Source organism: Schistocerca cancellata, chromosome 6, assembly GCF_023864275.1.
Source record: "Schistocerca cancellata isolate TAMUIC-IGC-003103 chromosome 6, iqSchCanc2.1, whole genome shotgun sequence".
NCBI lineage: Eukaryota > Metazoa > Arthropoda > Insecta > Orthoptera > Acrididae > Schistocerca > Schistocerca cancellata.
Window position 1 is genome coordinate 152,567,269 of NC_064631.1, and position 19,328 is coordinate 152,586,596.

The 19,328-nt window shown below is 38.7% G+C and overlaps 1 protein-coding gene across 1 annotated transcript in view; it reads left to right on the top strand.

The window, feature by feature from the left end:
* The window catches only part of LOC126191417 (dedicator of cytokinesis protein 9), a 374,795-nt gene that overhangs the window by 227,539 nt on the left and 127,928 nt on the right, over window positions 1–19,328 (top strand). The window contains exons 21-23 of the mRNA XM_049932289.1: window positions 2,708–2,903; window positions 2,991–3,169; window positions 18,177–18,471. Coding sequence (XP_049788246.1) covers window positions 2,708–2,903; window positions 2,991–3,169; window positions 18,177–18,471 — 670 coding nt within the window. The remainder of the gene's footprint in view (window positions 1–2,707; window positions 2,904–2,990; window positions 3,170–18,176; window positions 18,472–19,328) is intronic.

Genomic DNA, 19,328 nt, shown 5'->3' on the forward strand with positions numbered 1-19,328 from the left:
TTCCCGGCGGGGTCAGGGATTTTCTCTGCCTCGTGATGGCTGGGTGTTGTGTGCTGTCCTTAGGTTAGTTAGGTTTAAGTAGTTCTAAGTTCTAGGGGACTGATGACCATAGATGTTAAGTTCCATAGTGCTCAGAGCCATTTGAACCATTTGACTCATACCCCTGTAATAGACCTAGATGCAAGACCTGTCGCATACATCCTCCCACCACCACATACTCCAGTCCGGTCACAAACATCGAAGGTGGGGCTACCTGTGAAACCAGTCATGTGATCTACAAGCTAAGCTGCAACCACTGTGCTGCATTCTATGTGGGCATGACAACCAACAAGCTGTCTTGTCCGCGTGAATGACCACTGACAAACTGTGGCCAAGAAACAAGTGGACCACCCTGTTGCTGAGCACGCTGCCAAACAAGACATCCTCCATTTCAGTGACTTATTCACAGCCGGTGCTATATGGATACTTCCCACCAACACCAGCTTTTCTGAATTGCGCAGGTGGCAACTTTCCCTGCAATATATCATACTTTCCCATAACATCCTGGCCTCAACCTTCATTAGTCATTGTCCTCACCCATCTAGCCCCTTTCCTGTTCCCATTCCAGCATTATACAGCTGTCATTCCACCATCACACCCAGCATTTTTACTTCTCTCCTTTTCCGCTACACCTGCCCTTCCCGCCTTTCCCCTTCCCTCCGTGTAACCTCTCGATTGCACGTAGTTTCCCTACCCTCTGTCCACCTTGCCCCTGCGTGCTCCCCAGCAGCACTTCACTATCTGCTGCCCCTGCCCCTGCCCCTGCCCCTGCCCCTGCCCCTGCCCCTGCCCCTGCCCCTGCCCCTGCCCCTGCCCCTGCCCCTGCCCCCGCCCCTGCCCCTGCCCAACTATCCCTCCCTCTCCCTGCCCCAGCCTCCTCCTTTTCTCCAGTCAGTCGCCACTCCCAACATGCACTGGTGCTACTGCTTGCAGTGTGGCTTCAGTTGCCCGAGACTGTAGTTGTGTGTGTGTGTGTGTGTGTGTGTGTGTGTGTGTGTGTGTGTGTGTGTGTGTGCGCGCGCGTGTGTGTTGTGTCTATTTTTCACGAAGGTCTTACTGGCTGAAAGCTTTAGTTGTGACAGTCTTTTTGTTGTGCCTATCTGCTACTCAGCATCTCCGCTATACGGTGAGTAGCAACTTTCCTTTTCATAATACTGTTACATTCCATCCTGGATTTTCTATTGTTTGAAAATATAATCAAACACCTCATGTACCATGTCATGTATACCTTTGGCTCCCCCCCCCCCCCTCCCCCCTCCCTGCCGCCTGTGTTTTTCCCACAGTTGGCGGCATTTATGTAGAAGGGAGGGTGTCATCCATCAGCAGAAACATTTATATTTGGTGATCAAGTGAAAAATGGACAGTCAATGTGAGACCATAACTTTAAAGTTTATCGTCTCAAAATAAACTTCATTGTAAGACACTTTCATGAATACTTTGCTCAATGTCGACACAAGTGTGGATGGCACACTGCAAGCTCTGTCCTACATAAAACTGTACTCATCTTACATTCAATATTCATCTGGTGATTTACTGGCATAAGGGAAAGTTGGGTTGGAGAAAGAGCTATCCAGATTTTCTGCTTCACTGAACTGCTACATTAACAGTTCCTTCACACATACCAGTTGGCACCAGTTTGTTACTCTTGGTGGCAGGACTAGTCATAAAAATAAATAAATAGCTGTGTTTAACTTTGAGAGTTTGTAGCATAAATTAATTAGTTATAAATTGCATTTATTTGGCACCACATGTTGTACCAGTGTCCATAAAGTTCAAATACTGTCATTAACATTTTGCCTACATCGTGTAATCTTCAAAAGTAATTGTTAATTAACAAATCAGTGAGACCTGACATTGACATTTAAATCATTACTGTCTGAGCATTTGCTGTTAATTCTACAGTGAAAGCATGTAAAGCATGACACAGGGCAGGCACCTGAAAACCTCAAACCACACACACGCACACATGAGCTGTCAGGATTGTGTCTGAGCAACAAGTGTTCAGTTTAGTTAACCTTATTACTGCTTCTTACTGTGAATAATATAGTGTGTATGACTTTGTGTACTGAAGCCAGTTGTTTTTATCAGTGTTTTAGTAATTTTAAAATATTATTGTAGCATAGTGGATAAATAAACAGACTTTACCTGATATTTTTATCTTTAATAGTTATTGGATTTTGTTGATAATTAGTAATCACACTTGGCACTTTGGCAACTATTTAGTTAGATCCATCTAAAATTGAAAGAGGCAAAATGCATGTAGCACAACATATATTCTGGCAAGAGAACTAATTTAACTCTCTGATTGTAAACAGGTGTTTCTTAGTTTCACACACAAATTCAGCTGAAATTATAAACATAGCTGTCACTGAAATGAGACCTAATACTCGTAAAGAAGAGGAGTTGGTAGTTGCCCAGAATCTACAACATGAATTATTACCACCTATCCTTCATTCTACAAGCCCCATTTGTATTGCATGTATATGCTTAAATAAATATGTGTCATTGTTTACTATATGAGCTATGTTTACTGAATATTAAAATTTTTAGTCTGTTATAAATTCTTTAAAATTTTAATTTTAGTCAGAAATTTATAGGTTTATCAATAGAAAATAAGAAGTTCATAGTGTGGTCACTGATATTCTCATAATTTCTGTTGTGTTTCCAGAGATGTCTAACATTCATGGACAGAGGCTATGTGTTTAAACTCATTAACTCGTACATGGACAAGTTCAATCCAGGAGATCCAAAAACTCTTCATGAGTGTAAATTTGTTTTTTTGCAAATTATTTGCTCACATGAACACTATGTGGCCTTCAATCTTCCAATACGCCATTCAAGAATAGGACTTAAAGGAAGATCAGGTAATAAATAAACTTCTAGCTCAATTTCTTAGCAGTCATTTTATGTTATAAATGACATTCATACTACAATAGTAATTTGTTTTTCAGACTATGTTGATGGCTTCTGTCTGTCAGAAGAATTTTGCAAGCAACATTTCCTAGTTGGTCTTCTGCTTCAGGAAGTGAGAACTTCACTAAATGAAGTCTCTCAGATTAGAAAAATTGCTATCTCCACTCTTCGAGACTTATTAGCAAAACACGAACTTGATGACAGATATCAAAATAAGGTATATCTAAAGTAATAAAATCTATTTTATTTCATAACACATCAAAATTATTGGAGTTGTTACTTGTGCAATGTTTAATCAGTGAAATTGTATGTCCAAAGTTGCAGTACCAACAAACGGTTTAAGTATTGCTCCATCTTTCACAGTTTTTGTGAGAAAATACATGTTTCTGCATTTATTGTCAATGATGTTAGTGTGTTATTTTCCAGAATATATCAAATCAAAAAAAGTAATTATGGTAGTGCAGTTATGACACATTTTGGTATTGTAATTTTATAAAAGAAAAACATGAAAATGTAAATGAAGCAGTGGCTGCAGTCTCCAGATTCTGATATTTTATAGACATGTGAGATTAAGTATTAAGTCATGGTCTTGGTCATATGCACTTGTCAAGGTGTATTATTTATTATTATTATTATTATTATTATTATTATTTCATATCACAAGCATATTTATGAAAAGCAGTACTGACTTCATTTATTAATTTTCGCTGTAGTCAATATAATTGATCTGAGAGATTCAGCAACTGTTTAGATAATTAACGTAATTCTCATTCATTGTTCTGTGTCAGTTGCACATTTTAAAAATTAGATTACATGTTTTGATCACTTTGGATAATCTTCAGATCTAAATAGTTGTGACAGCAACCCATCCTGTCCACTCAGAACCACATATCAGAGTTCAGTACTCTGATATGTGATTCTGAGCAGACAAAATGGATTGTTGATGCAACTACTTAGATCTGAAGATGATCCAGAGTGATTGGAACCTGTAATCTAATTAAAAAAATATGCAATTGGGATGGAACAATAAATGAGCATTATCTTAATTAATTTTACATTAATTAGACTAAAATAAATATGAGGTTTGGAACTTTAATATTGGTAACTATTTATTTAAAATTACGAAATAGATATATTTTTCAAATTTTTACTGTCCTTCAAAGTAGTCACCAGCACTGTTTATAATCTGTTGCCAGTGATGTGGAAGTCTTATGATACCCTTAGCAATGCCAATTGTGCTGATAGTGTGAGTGGAGCATCTATTGCCTGATGAATCTCTGTAAAAGTTCTGAAGCAAATGTATCATTTTAGGAATCAGATTGACATCATGAGGGCTAAAGTCCGCAGAGTGTGGTGGGTAGTACAGTGCTTTCCAGCCACTACTGATCTAACAAATTAGTCTGAATTTGCACCATATGTGCCCGAGCATTGTGCTACAAAACAATGGACAGGGCTTGCAGAAAATGTCACCCCTTCTTTCTTCAACCTGGTCACACACTGTGCCCCCAAAAATGAGCAGCTTAGAGAGGGAAATAGTGACACTTTCTGCAGGACCCAGCCGTAATTTTGCTGGTCAATGTACCCCCCACCATACTCCATGGACTTGAGGCATTGAGGCTTCAACTTCATTCCTGCGATGAAGGAAGCACTTCATCGCATTCACTTCTGAACTGTTACAGTGATTCATCAGACAGTAGACTGCCCCACTCAAACTGTCAATACTTGGGCACTGCTAAGGGTATCCTATGTCTTCTACATCACTGACAGGTGTTCATATACAATGCTGGTGACTACTGTGGACAGCAGTAGAACTTGGAAACATATATCTGTTTTGTATAAATTGTGAATAAATAGTTAACACTATTAAAGTCTTAACCTTCAAATTAATGTGCTGTTAGGCAAGTTTGAAATGAGAAACAGCACTGGGTTAAAACTGTACAATTTAACAATGTTAACCTAGTACCAGATCAATACACTGTTTTCACTTGCCGTCCTTTTTACACATACTGTGTGAAATGATGTAAACTGAAGCTTTGAGAGGTGTTTGCTTCTCACTATTTGCTCATTTTTATGGGAAATCTCAGGTTGTTTGTAGTTCTACCATAACAATTACTCAGCATGTGTGAAATAGGCTTTGCTTATTCAACTTGAGTGGCAAGCATTTACAATTAGATTCCCAAATGTCTTTGTTTAACACCCCCTCGCCCCCCAAGCTCCACCCTCCCACCCTCAACAGGCTTTTCATAGGCTTCATGTGGTCTATAGCAGAACCTCTGCAATGGGGGTCAGAAGCTGTCCTGGTATTTCAGCTTCACAGAGATGTTTCGCTTCCATGCAGTGAACACAGTTTTGCCCATTCTTACCTCAGTAATTGTTATCTTACAATAGAAGAAGGGGTAAGAATAAGGGTCAACCATGCCCTAAGCAGATGGGAGACAGAACACTGTTTTTTTGTGCCAGTGATGATGTACAAGTGTTGGTATATTTATGAGGAACCAGGAAAACTCTTCATGGGAAACTTCATTTCTCATTGGTGCTTCCTGTTGACAGAATGGAAACGGGAATCACAAATGTTATCAGTAAATAAGAGGCATATTAGAATGGATCACATGTAGGATCAAGCCATTGGAACTGAAATTTTCAGTCAACAAGGCTTTTATGGAAATTGCATCTTAAACTTCCATTTTTCTCAGTGAATCTTGTGATAGTTTTATTCACTAGAAGTGCAAGTGAATAATTAATTCATACAAGTGAAACATATTTTTAACTTGGTATATGTATGCTATGAAAAAGAGAAAAATAGTTATAGCAAAACACAAACTACTAAAAAGACAAATTAATCAACTGGAATTTGAAATTGTGCAAAAGTTATTTAATAAAATAAGTGTATCCTAACTTCCATTCTCCCATTGTTTAACAACTTACATACTCTTATCTTATATTAGTGAATAACGTTTGAAGTGTAGCAGTGATTTCATTGGCAGTTACTAAGTTGCATTAAAACAGATGTCCGCCCCGGTAGCTGAATGGTCAGCGTGACAGACTGACAATCCTAAGGGCCCGGGTTCGATTCCCGGCTGGGTCGGAGATTTTCTCCGCTCAGGGACTGGGTGTTGTGTTGTCCTAATTATCATCATTTCATCCCCATCGACGGGCAGGTCGTCGAAGTGGCGTCAAATCGAAAGACTTGCACCAGGCGAACGGTCTACCCGACGGGAGGCCCTAGCCACACGACATTACCATTTCCATTAAAACAGATGTTTTATTTGAGTGTATTTTGTGCATCAATGAAAAAAATGAATTCTGAGTGAGTTGAATAGTGGTGTTATTGGCAGCTCATAAATCTGTTACTCTAGCAGTTGTATTACTAATTTGTTTAAGAGTCTTATGAATCCGATAATTTTCTCAACCAATTCATCATTGCTTCCATTATAGGTTTTGGAACTTTAGTTTGTCATTGACTAAGCCACCTAGTAGATCCTCAAAATTAAAGGTTAAGCTTCCCAAACATTGAATGGCCCATATCAAGACCACCATCATGATCAGTAACAGTTTGCTATTCATACACCAGATAATTCGTTTCATTTAGATTGCATTGTGATTGGTTGGCTTTTCCTGCTTCCTTGATACTACTACAACAACAACTACTACTACTACTACTACTTTTTTAAATACTGTGTCCTAGTTCCATAATTCAGGTGTGCAAGAGCTTATGTTGCTTGCCTGTAAAGTAATGTGTTCTACATATTCTCTTTCCAATATATTGCAGTTTTGCACTTAAAGTGCTCTAAAATTTTCTTTATCTAATGAACCTTATGGAGTTGTATGTACCCATCTTTCTTTTGATGCATAACACTAGTCCTGAAGTGATTCTGAATATCTTCGAATCACTAAAGTTATCAGTTCATTGTCTTTCTTAAGTGCAGTAAACCATCAGTGTTAAGCACAAAGAAAATTTTTCTTGAACTTTTGTGCTTCAAAAAAAGGGATAATAAACATCACTTCTTTTAAATTCCATCTTAGTTATGTATTTATACACTGTCTCCTTCAACAGTTACGGGTTTGCCTTAACTTACCTTTAAATGACATACTCTGTTAGAGCTATCATTATATTCCTCAAGGTACTTTACATCAATAGTTTTCTCTTAAGTCACCACACAATCGTTGCAAGATGTCAACATGACGTAATTCTGCCATCTGTTATATAAAAAGTACCAGAACAGCATCAGTTAATGACAGTCAGCACCCGATGAGATGCTTGAGGTGCCATTTCAAACTAACATGCAAGAAAATGGAGAGCATTTAATCTAAGAACATCTTTGAAAGACACTATGTTCTTATAGCTCTCAACAAAACTGAATTATATTTTCATGCCATAGGACTACATCTGATTATAACGTCCCTTTTTTGACATGCTTGAGTTATTCGGTGTACTGTTGGATATAGCAGTCTTCCGTGCATGACATTTCAGCTGTGTAACTCGTCACCTAAATCAGGTGCAATCGGAGACTGATTGCTGTATGGAATCATCTGCCTTCCCACCCCTTCTACGGTCTATGCTTGACACCTTCTCTCGCTGTCTTGGACCACTAATGCAGGCACCACCCTTGGGAGTCAACAACGTCTGAAGCTGTGTAGAATACTTCCACATGCACCACACTTGGGAGACCACACTGTCTGACATCCAAAATGCCACTCTCAACCACAGGTATTGCCCTTGAGTTTATTGTTTTGGTCCAGGTCGACTAATCACTTCCTATTTGCAGTTCATGTGTGTTTGAGTCATAGTGGGATGTTCTGTTGTTAGTCTGTCCCACTTGGCAACATGCTTGAGGGCTCTGTGTTGATGGGATCTGTATTCATTGGGCCTTTAACAGATTCAGTGCAGACTCTCAAGCTTTACTCAGCTAATAGTTCTTGTCCTGATTGATAATGTTTTCTGTTAGTTTAAAATTGAATGACTCAGTCACTGTGGTGTTCCAGTGTCAGGGCCAGGATTCTTGTGTCTTCCTAGCTCATGGAATAATCAAGTTCCCAGCAGTGTTCAGCACAGTTTTAATCTGCCAGGAAGTTTCATATCAGCGCACACTGCTGCAGAGTGAAAATCTCATTCTGGAAACATCCCCCAGGCTGTGGCTAAGCCATGTCTCCGCAGTATCCTTTCTTCCAGGGTGCTGGTTCTGCAATGGTCGTAGAAGAGCTTCTGTGAAGTTTGGAAGGTAGGAGACGAGGTACTGGGGGAATTGAAGCTGTGAGGACAGGTCGTGAGTCGTACTTGGGTAGCTCAGATGGTAGAGCACTTGCCCGTGAAAGACAAAGGTCCCGAGTTCGAGTCTTGGTTCTGCACACAGTTTTAATTTGGCAGGAAGTTTCAACAATTCTTGTAGTTTGTCCAACATATGATATGTCACATTGGTAAGGTGTACTATAAATTTATGGCTTTTGTAAACCAATGTCACCTTTAACACTCTTTGGTAGGTCTCTGATCTGAAAGCAGAATTCAGCAGCATAGAAGCCATAAGCATGGTGCCAGGTAGAATGAACTGACAGCAAAATGGTCCAGAGGGACACAAACCATAATGGATTGCAAACAGAACATGACAATTTGACTTGGATGAAAAATTGGTTACCGTAAGGCAGCATCTGCAGGTGTGGATGGCAATGACCATGTCTGAACCTGCTTTAACCGTGACCTTCACCCAAATTATTTCACATTTTGGATCTTCGTCAATTTCCTTCGATCATCGGTAAAGCAGATGCCAGACTGAGATTCATTGGAAGAATCCTAAGGAAATGCAATCCGAAAACAAAGGAAGTATGTTACAGTACGCTTGTTCGCCCACTGCTTGAATACTGCTTAGCAGTGTGGGATCCGTACCAGATAGGGTTGATAGAAGAGATAGAGAAGATCCAACAGAGAGCAGCGCGCTTCGTTACAGGATCATTTAGTAAGCGAAAGCGTTACGGAGATGATAGATAAACTGCAGTGGAAGACTCTGCAGGAGAGACACTCAGTAGCTCGGTACGGGCTTTTGTTAAAGTTTCGAGAACATACCTTCACCAAAGAGTCTAGCAGTATATTGCTCCCTCCTACGTATATCTCGCGAAAAGACCATGAGGATAAAATCAGAGAGATTAGAGCCCACACAGAAGTATACTGACAATCCTTCTTTCCACGAACAATACGAGACTGGAATAGAAGGGAGAACCGATAGAGGTACTCAGGGTACCCTCCGCCACACACCGTCAGGTGGCTTGCGGAGTATGGATGTAGATGTAGATGTAGATGTAGATGTAGAATCAGAATGTCACACAGTGGAGACACTTGAGGGTGATGCCTTTGGGAGCTGACCGTAGATGGCATAAGAAGCCAGAAGGCACAAATTACAGGCACGCTCCATCCAACATTCAGTCATAGGTAGCGTATCATGCAAAGAAGATTATGATCTCTGGTAATACACCCTACAACTAGAGAATGTTAGCAAGTTGCCAAGAAATCCTGAAGAATCACAAGTCCCTTGTTTCTTGTGATAACTCCTAAATTGCCATTCTAGCCTTGTCTTTATCCATAGAACCATAAACATTTACTTTTGTTTCGTAATTTACATAAAAAGACTATTATCTTGAAGAAAAATCTTCTAAAACACATGCCTGGTCGTCATTCTAATATTTCTTGATCCGTTGCTTCCTTCCATTGATCTCAAGGATTTGATTTCCTAGCTCCTTGAATCATTTGTGGTTCTCCATAATATGTTAAAGCAGCAGCTACTCAATCCCAATTGCTCATTGGATGTTTAACTCTCGACCATTCATGTAACTCTTGTACTGTGGTTAAATTTTTCATCACATCTTATTAAGTCATTACGTAGTTTTCACTTTTATCGCTATCATCAGAATTGTCTTCAGTTTCAGTTGTGGTATCTAGAAAGACTTAAAATACATCATAATTTCTGAAACAGGAACACGCTCTCTTCTGAAGTAATTCCTGTTCTTCAAAAATGACATCTTATAACCTGATTTATATGTTATCGTCTTTCGATTTTGTTCATTTAAGAATTAGCGAATGGAGCCTGTTATTTGAAAATGCTTTGCCCTAGGTTTTTGCCATACTGTAGCTTATGAGTAGATACCTCAGATATATCAGAAAGTCCTCTCCACTTAAAAATAAATGAAAGGTAGGATTTAAATAATTGAAGGAGTCAAGGCCACGAGTCAGGATTTATCATTACAGTTCAATGGCGTAGCATATTAAAGTGAAAGATGGTGACATGCTGTAGGGCAAGAGTGTACACACTTGCTATTACTGCAGGCTGCAACCCTCTCGCTATGACCTCATAAGAGCTGCAAACTTAAAAAAATTCTATAATCATTTGACAACATTATGAAAAGGATAGATTGCGTCTCACTGTAGAGGGGAGAGGTTGAGTTATAAAGGGACTGCTAAGCATTTGAGCTTTTCGACAGAAGGCTTTCTTCTAAAGTAGACAACACACACACACACACACACACACACACACACACACACACACACACACGCACACACGACCACTGTCTCTGGCCACTGTCTCAAATGGGAGAAGCAGTCTGGGTAGCGGGTGTAAGGAGGAGGCAGTGGGGACATGGTAGAACAGGTTGGTGCAGTTAGGGGGCTAGACAGGGGAAGGGAAGGGGAGGGGAGGGGAGGGGGAAGTAGAGGAGGAGAAAAAAGACTGAGAGTGCATTGGTGGAATAGAAGGCTGTATAGTGTTGGAGTGAGAGCAGGAAAGGAGGTAGGTGGGTGAAGGACAGGGTCTAACAAAGGTTTATCATCTCGTAAACTGAATAAACTGGAAGATGCGTATATACAGCATCTTGATGAAATATCAGCTAGTATAATTCCACTTTGAATTCATTAAACATGTAACAGCCTTAATTTGGTTTGTCCTTAGTCATTTTGAAAACAGTCGTAGTTCATTTGAAAATGTGGACCAACCACAGCGAGGTCCGGTAGTCCAGTTCACACCTCTAGTTTATTCACTAGCTTCCCAGTTAACTACAGTTGAGCATTTCATGTTTATCTCTTCTCAAGGCATATTCAATAAGCACCACTTCTGATCGTAAATTTTATGCTGCATAGCTTTGTCCGGAAACTGCCTATGTTTTGCAGTGTCTATGGCAACCCTTTGAAAACAGCTTTTAATATCTGGAAAAAAGAAGTGTTTCTGCAATGGAAATTATTAAATGTGGAAAGAGAAAGGATAGACTTGGTACTCCTGGTGGAGTAGAAAGTTGAGGAAGGTAAAACTAGAAACGTTAAAACCAAGTAAGGATAGATGACAGACTCCCACGCAGTAACTATCCCCCTCACCACCACCACCACCACCACCACCACCTCCTTCCCATCCTGGAGGATACTTCACCAGTGGACTGTAGTACAAAGATCTTAGTCAGTTCTACAGAACAAACACCACTGGTTTCAAACCCTCCTCCCCTCCCAGGCCCCAAAAATTGGTTCTAAAACGCTACTTTTCAAAGTCTGTGGTGAGAGTAGCATTACAAATGGCAACCACAATCTGCTGAATAGACTTGACTTTGGTGGCATATCTCTTACTCAATTTTCACTCCATCTTAGTAAGACGATGTAATGAACTAGTTACACCAAGTCGAGCAGACCTCCACTAAAAGAAAATTGTACACACCCAGTCATAAAACTTTGTACTATCAGACAGTATAAATTCCTCTTGCAAAAGCTCCTAACAACCATTGTTAATGCCATCCATTAGAAAACATACTAATCATCAGATAGATAAGACCTGTACATTATGCTACTGCATACTTGCAAAATATTGTGCCATAATGATTACAGCACATACTTACTCATTGTGTCACTACTATTAACCAAGCTATTGAGCAAGAAGAGTTACTTTTTTGGGGGCAAAATACACTGGTATGCAAAACTTCTGGACAAAAGTAACTTTATGCGTGATGTGTCACTGCCAAGTAAACTAGTGTGACGAAGCTTGAACCATACATAGAAAGAACTGCTAGGTTGTAGTTCATAAGCTTTGTGGAAGAAACACAACTAGACAAATACAAATGACACTTTTACTCAAAGACAATAATTACTCTGAACTTAACACAATTTATGATGGCTTCTGGACATCACAAAAGGCAGGACATGTTTCGTAACGGGCATGTGATCACCATGGATAGCACTGACAATGCTAAGTCTGACCACAAGGTTGGTAAGGAGTTCTTATAGTAGGTCACTCTGTTCATCTACCAGTGTGATTGACAAGTACTGGAATGTCGTTGGTGCTTGAGGACATGTTGCATTGTGTTTCCCCTGTGTACCCCATACATGATCAATGGGATTTAAGTCTGGGGAATATTCAGGCGAGTCTACTAATGGAATATCCTCTCATTCCAAGAGCTCCTCCACACAAGAAGTTTGTTACAATAGTGCATTGTCACCCATAAAAATAAAGTGCACCCCTGAAAAGATGCACATGAGAAAGGAGCACAGTGTTCTCATAAGTGTACTCCTCTGTTTTCCATTTATCATGGTCAGAGGATATTTGTTTTGCATCTTGCCACTATATTGTGTTACTGTGGCTCTAAACTGCCCTACGTGGTGGTCACTTGGATGTTAATTTGTCATTCAACTACTGTATGGAGGTACCTTTCACTCTTTCCTTTTCTTCATTGTGACAATGCTACCATGCCATATTCATATAGTTAAATTCGACAATAAATAATAATAATAATAATAATAATAATAATAGCCCAATTCATACTTGTCTCACATGACATACTGAAAGTTTTGAATCATGACAGTCGGGCAGATGCAGTATTTCTTAATTTCCAAGAAGCATTTGACTCCGTACTACACCCTTGATTGTTATAAAAGTTCAGTCATATGGAAAAATGAACTGACATTTGTGACTAAATTACAGACTTTTTGGTAGGGAGGACGTAGCGTGTTATTGCAGATGGAGAGTCATTGACAGAGTAGAAGTAACTTTGAGTGTGCCTCTGGGAAGCGTGTTGGAATCCTTGCTGTTCATGTTGTACGTTAATTACCTTGTAGACAATATGCTGATGATACAGTTATCGATAATGAAGTACTGTCTGAAGGAAGATGCATAAATATTCAGTCAGATGTTGATAAGATTTTAAAGTGGTGCATAGATTGACAACTTGCTGTAAATGTTCAGAAGTACAAAATTGTGCACTTCTCAAAAAAGAAAAATACGTGGTATACTGTGACTATAATATCAGTGGGTCACAGTTGTAATCGGCCAACTCGTAGAAATACCTGGGTGTAACACTTTGTAGATATAGGAAATGTAATGTTCACAGAGGCTCTGTTGTGGCTAAAGCAAGCACTAGACATCAGTTTATTGGGAGAATACTGGGAAAGTGGAATCAGTCGACAAAGGAGATTGCTTGCAAATCACTCGTGTGCCCCATTGTAGAATTTTGCTCAAGTGTGTGGGAACTGTATCAAGTAGAACTAAGAGGGGATATTGAATGTATACAGAGAAGGGCACCATGAATTGTCATAGTTTTGTCTGGCTCATGGAGTGTGTCGCAATGATGCTGAAAAAGTGAACTTGCAGACTCTTGAAGGTAGACATAAACCATCCCGAGACGGTATAATAACGAAGTTTCAAGAACTGGCATTAAATAATGACTCCAGAAATATACTACAACCCCCTACGTATTGGTCACATATGGATTGTGAGGACAAGATTGTAATAATTACAGCACAAACCGAGGCATTCAGACAATCATTCTTCCCGCACTCCATACATGAAAGGAGTGGGAAGAAACCCTAATAACTGATGTAATAGGACAGATCCTCTGCCATGCACTTCATGGTTGTTTGCGGAATATGGATGTAGGTGTAATTGAAATCTAAATAGGGAAAAATACAACTGACAGCTGGAGCCTTGTGTCTGTGTGCATAGTTGATACAGATTATGAACTCCCCTGAAGTTGATGACACTTAACTGTTACCACTCTGTGTCAGTGGGATCGAAAAATGTATCTCAAGACGCATTTATAGATACATCAGTCAACACGCGTACTTCAGTTTGCTTAATTAGTCACAAGGCTGTTGATGTTCTATCTGAAATTTTCCTTTTCCATGTACTTTTAATTTTCCCAAAATACTTAAAATCACTATTGATCTAATTTAAAGTTCAAAAATATATTTTTTAGCTATCTCTCACTCTGTCTTTTTCATAAGTAATCACTGCAATAAATGTTAATATTAAATTGTTCACACTTACAGAAATATCAGCACATAATCGTACAAAAACACCATATATGTCATATACATTAACAGTAAAAGTTTATAGACATCTGAAGTCTACACAGTCATTCCAAAATTGTTGACAAAAATCTGTCAAGTATGTGTTTCACTAGTTTAATTGTAATTGGGCATTAAAATCAATGAATCTGTCCTAAATAGTCTGATAAGCCTCCCACATCTGGTGAAGGAGGTGTATTGATAGTTAATACAACATATTGTCGATAGTTTAGTTTGAATAAATAACAACTACCATCTTCCAAATTTGACAAAATGGAATGGAAAACTTCTACCCTGCTTAAATCTGTATATGATTTTGAACTGTTCAGACTGACACTCTTTGTCTGAGGTTTGTTTTGATCCAATATTTAACTCAACAAAACCTGTAACTAATGTATTTACCACTAAATTAGATTATACAAGTAACCTAAAATGTAGCTCATTTGTTATTTTTATGACAGTAGATTCTAATCAAGCTATTCGATTATTTATTTTGAAGTTTTCTTTTCATGAGTCTGTGATGTGTTCTTCAAGTCTCTGGACCTGCTTATGTATTTTGTCTTTTAAATCAACGCTAGCAATTTCTAGTCTGTTTTTAAATTCAGCAATTGTTTGTTCCTTTGAATTGGCCAGAGCCTTTTCAAATCTAGTACCTTGATTGTCTATGTTCCTTTTAATAGTATCCAACTCATCACATTGAGATTTGATACTTGCATTGGTAGTATCTAGTTTAGTATATAAGTTGGCATTGTTTTTATTAGTTGTTCCCTCCTAATGTTTAATTCAGATGTGGTACTAAACATTTCCTCTGTTCTTCTTGTCCACTCTGGTAATAACAAGTTAATAAATAATGTATCCCATTAAATTTTGTCACACTGACAGAGTTAATTCCATTAAATCAGTCTTTCAAACAGAAACACACTTTAACTACCACAAAATACAACCAAACAAAATTTTTAAAAATCGATTTAGTTTTGATACAGCTCATTGAAGAGCAGTTCTGTGCATTGTGATGTTATTGGAACCACATCAATGCAACTCTTTGAAGCTGCATTGCCATTGACAGGTGAGCAGTTGCCATTGTTACTACCATCTGGTGTGGTGTAGTTTTGGAATAGATGAAATGGTTGTTGTCCTTTGTAGCCTCAGCCACCAGTTTTCAAAATCGTAGACCTTAATAAGTTCTTCTGATAAGTAATTATTATTGATTGATTTAATGATTATTCATTGATAGATTAATTATTATTAAGTCTGTGAATCCTTGTGAGAAGTAATTACTGAACTGCTTTGTTGCAATTTTTCCACTGTTGACCACATTACTACAGACAACAGCAATATATGTCAAAACTTCTTCCCTCACTAAAGACAGCAGCAATATTCATCAAAAATTCTTCCCTCAAAAATTGTTAATTTCTTGTTCTTCTTCTTTTGTTTTTAATGTTTATTTGTTGTCTAAATTTCTTTGGTTCTCAGTATAGAATAAAGCATTCTTGGTTTGATTTTTGTGTGAGAATGCTTTCTTCAGATTAAGAGTGTTGGTACTCTTAAATTTTGAACTGCTGCATCTTGAAATAATGTTCAAACAAACTGTATAATTTGAATTAAAGTGGACTTCTTCAGTGCAGCAGCTCCATGCTGAAAACTGTAGACTATCTAAAGCTTTTGAACTGTGATTGTAATAGCTACTTTAAATAAACCTCCAAAACAATTATGTGGCCCCAGTAAGAACAATATTTTAAGCAGTTGACATTCAGTTTTTTTGCTAACAAAAATTCATCTTTGGTTCTGTATTACAAGAGTAAAAAATACTATTTTTTTAATTGTTGGTATGTACCTAATGTTTCAGTGTCAGTTTCTTCCCTGTTCCAGTGATCCTTGCTCCAATCTCCACAGTTTATTTGTTAATCAGTTCATTAGTTCTTAGTCTTCTTAGTCTTTTGTACCATGACCTGTTGGCCCCTTATCCAAATAGCAATTTTCTTTATTGCATCTCCTCCCTCACCACCACATACCCACCTTTTATACGCTTCTTACAGTCCACACACTAACCCACTCTATATACCCAGTGGCATGCAGTTACTTTGACCCCTACAGCAAGAATGTTTTCTCTAGCTGATGAACATCTCCTATCCATGAACCATAACCTGACTCCCCACTTAATCACGTACACCAACAACTGCCCCATCACCTCTCCACAATTACTTCCTCATTACCATGTCACTCCCTGCTTAACACCTTTGACAGCAGCTTGTTATAATACCCCAACATGTTCCAAGTCCATCACCAAATCACTACCTTACCAACAGCTGCTTCTTTGAGAGGAGGGAATACAAAGAAATCCATGACACCATCATGGTCACTTGCATGGCACCTCATACACAACCAGGTACAGACCAGGTAGAGAAATCCTTTGAAAACACCCAAGATCTTAAACCCTTTTAGAGAAATCTTCCCTAACCACCCAGGATCATAAGCACTTGTGTGGTCCAGGTTATTTGATAGCGTCTTTGTGATTTGACTTGGGCCTAAGGACGCGTGGGGTAGCCGCGCGGGCTGAGGCATCTTGTCACGGTCCGTGCAGCTCCCCCTGTCGGAGGTTTGAGTCCTCCCTCGGGCATGGATGTGTGTGTCATCCATGGTGAAAGTTAGGCTAAGTAGTGTGTAAGCTTAGGGACCAGTGACCTCAGCAGTTTGGTCCCATAAGACTTTACCACAAATTTCCAAATTGCAGGCCTAAGGTGCACTGACCTCATTCTACACCTTTTATTCTGTTGTTCACCTTATCCTCTTCAGTATAACTTGCCAATTTTCTGGGTGTTGATGTCTGTCTCCCTGCCAGATCCATAAAAATCACCCTTCATATCAAACCCACCAATGTCCAACAGTTCCTCTACATCAATAGCTTACATCCTCTTTGCACCATAACATCTCCCTTGTACAGTGGGTGCACAGTAATGAATAAATAACACTCCAACTATTCCTACTAATCAGCCATAGCTAATTATTCAATGTAACACAGATTAAAAAAGCTGTGCCTTATTCTCCACCAGGATTTTGATTGCAATAAAGAGAGGTTCTGCTGCCCACCAAATCTATCTACAGATTATATTATTTTGGTCTTATGACATTCTTACATCCAACATGGATTGTATCCATGTGAAAGATCCAGATGCAAGGCTTACCCTTCCTAATAATTCTGTACCAGTCCTGCGACAGGTATACAGAACATAGAGAACCCCTGGAATGTAGACATACCATATAACCACTTCCACTACAACGTCAGCATAGCCATTCACAGGGACATGGTTACCAACCGGACGTCCACCAAGGTTAATGAGTCATAGCTGGTCTGTGTTCATGGGGAAGGACAAACATCTGGTGTCAGAGCATGTCACTGAACATGGTTGAACCTACAATATCTGACATTGCTTATGTAACCTTGTTCCCTGGGTTGGCACTACCCAAATGGGTGATGATGTGCTGTATGATATTTGACTATGCACAGAAAGATTTTTGTGTATGTTAATTGTGCTGTATCTGTTTGAAGTACCAAACACTGATAAGCAGTCAGTCCCTGTCATGCCCCAGTATCAGAGCTTGCATTGTAAGGACAGTTTGCTGTAGCAATAGAGGAGTCCGCATGCCTGCTTTTTGTAGTGGTAGATCTAGGTGTAGATCAGGAACATATGTGTTTGTAAAGATTATATAAAATATTTCAATTGCTTCGAAAAAAATAAGTGCTAGTGTTATGTTAGCACCAACTGTCCCTGTTTAACAGAAGACAAGGATGAGTTTTGAGGTAGTTATATTTGTTGTTTATTGTAAATCTTTCTATTTCTGACTGTGCATGAATGTTTTTGGATTATTTGTCAGATATTACTTGTTTGTATTTATGTATTCTCCTCATTTTTTTCTATATTCTGTTTAGGGTCAAATGGCACGTATTGCTGCTATCTACTTACCATGGCTGAGTATAGTGCTGGAGAATCTCAACCGTTTAAATGCATCATCAGATGGAAGCAAACATCTTGATCCTTGTAACAAACATAGTGCTGGCAGTCGATTATCAAGTAGTAGTTCCTTCTTGAATTTTAAAGATACAGCATCAATTGATACTCCAAAGTCGTCACATCGGTTCACTATGCTTGTAGATGGAAATCCATCATTCAGGGCATCAATGCACGTCAGAGATTCTTCATATTTAGCAGCTATTGCTGGTCAAGGTAAGTCCAAACACCTATATTGTGTGCATGTGAGTAACCCAATAATTTTTAATGCAGATGAATCATTTTTTGATGTATGCTTGTAAATACCGGGTGAGGCAGCTAAGAAAGGCAACTGAAAGTTTTTACAGAGCGAGTAAATATATTGAGGTGTGGTTTTCGCTAAGTTATAGTGGACAGTGTTGTGAATTTTTTGACATATGCAAGTAATTTTAATGTTTATAGCTGACAAATTGTAACATTGGTATTTTTGTGGAACACTTCTCTTTTTTTGTGGCACTAGAAAGAGTCTCCGAAGAGCATTTCTGGGACAAAGTATGTATTGAACTTCACCAAATAATAACAAGGTAACTGCACTGTAAACCACTAACTCTCTGACAAGAGAAGAGATCTCTCAAGTGTCCGATGTAAAATTTTAATAAAAGTGAAGTTGTGCACTTAACAAAATGACAAAACATAATATCCTGTGAATCAGTGAACTTATACAGATACCTGGAGGTAACAATTTCTAGGGTATGAAATAGATTTCACTTCAGTGGTAGAATAGTAGCAAAATAAAATCAGTCTGCAAAGAAGATTGCTTACAAAACACTTGTGTGACCCATTGTAGAATATAGCTCATTAGTGTGAGCTCTGTTCCAAATAGGGCTAACAGGTTATACTGAACATATACAAATAAGGGCGTTCACTTGACCCGTGGTGTAGCATCACAGATATGATGAAAAGCCTGAACTGGCAAACACTTGAAGATATACATAAACTATCCCAAGAAACCATACTGACAAAATCTAAAGAACAAACTTTAAGCAATTAATCTAGGAATATACACAACTTTATTGCTCCCATATGAATTGTGA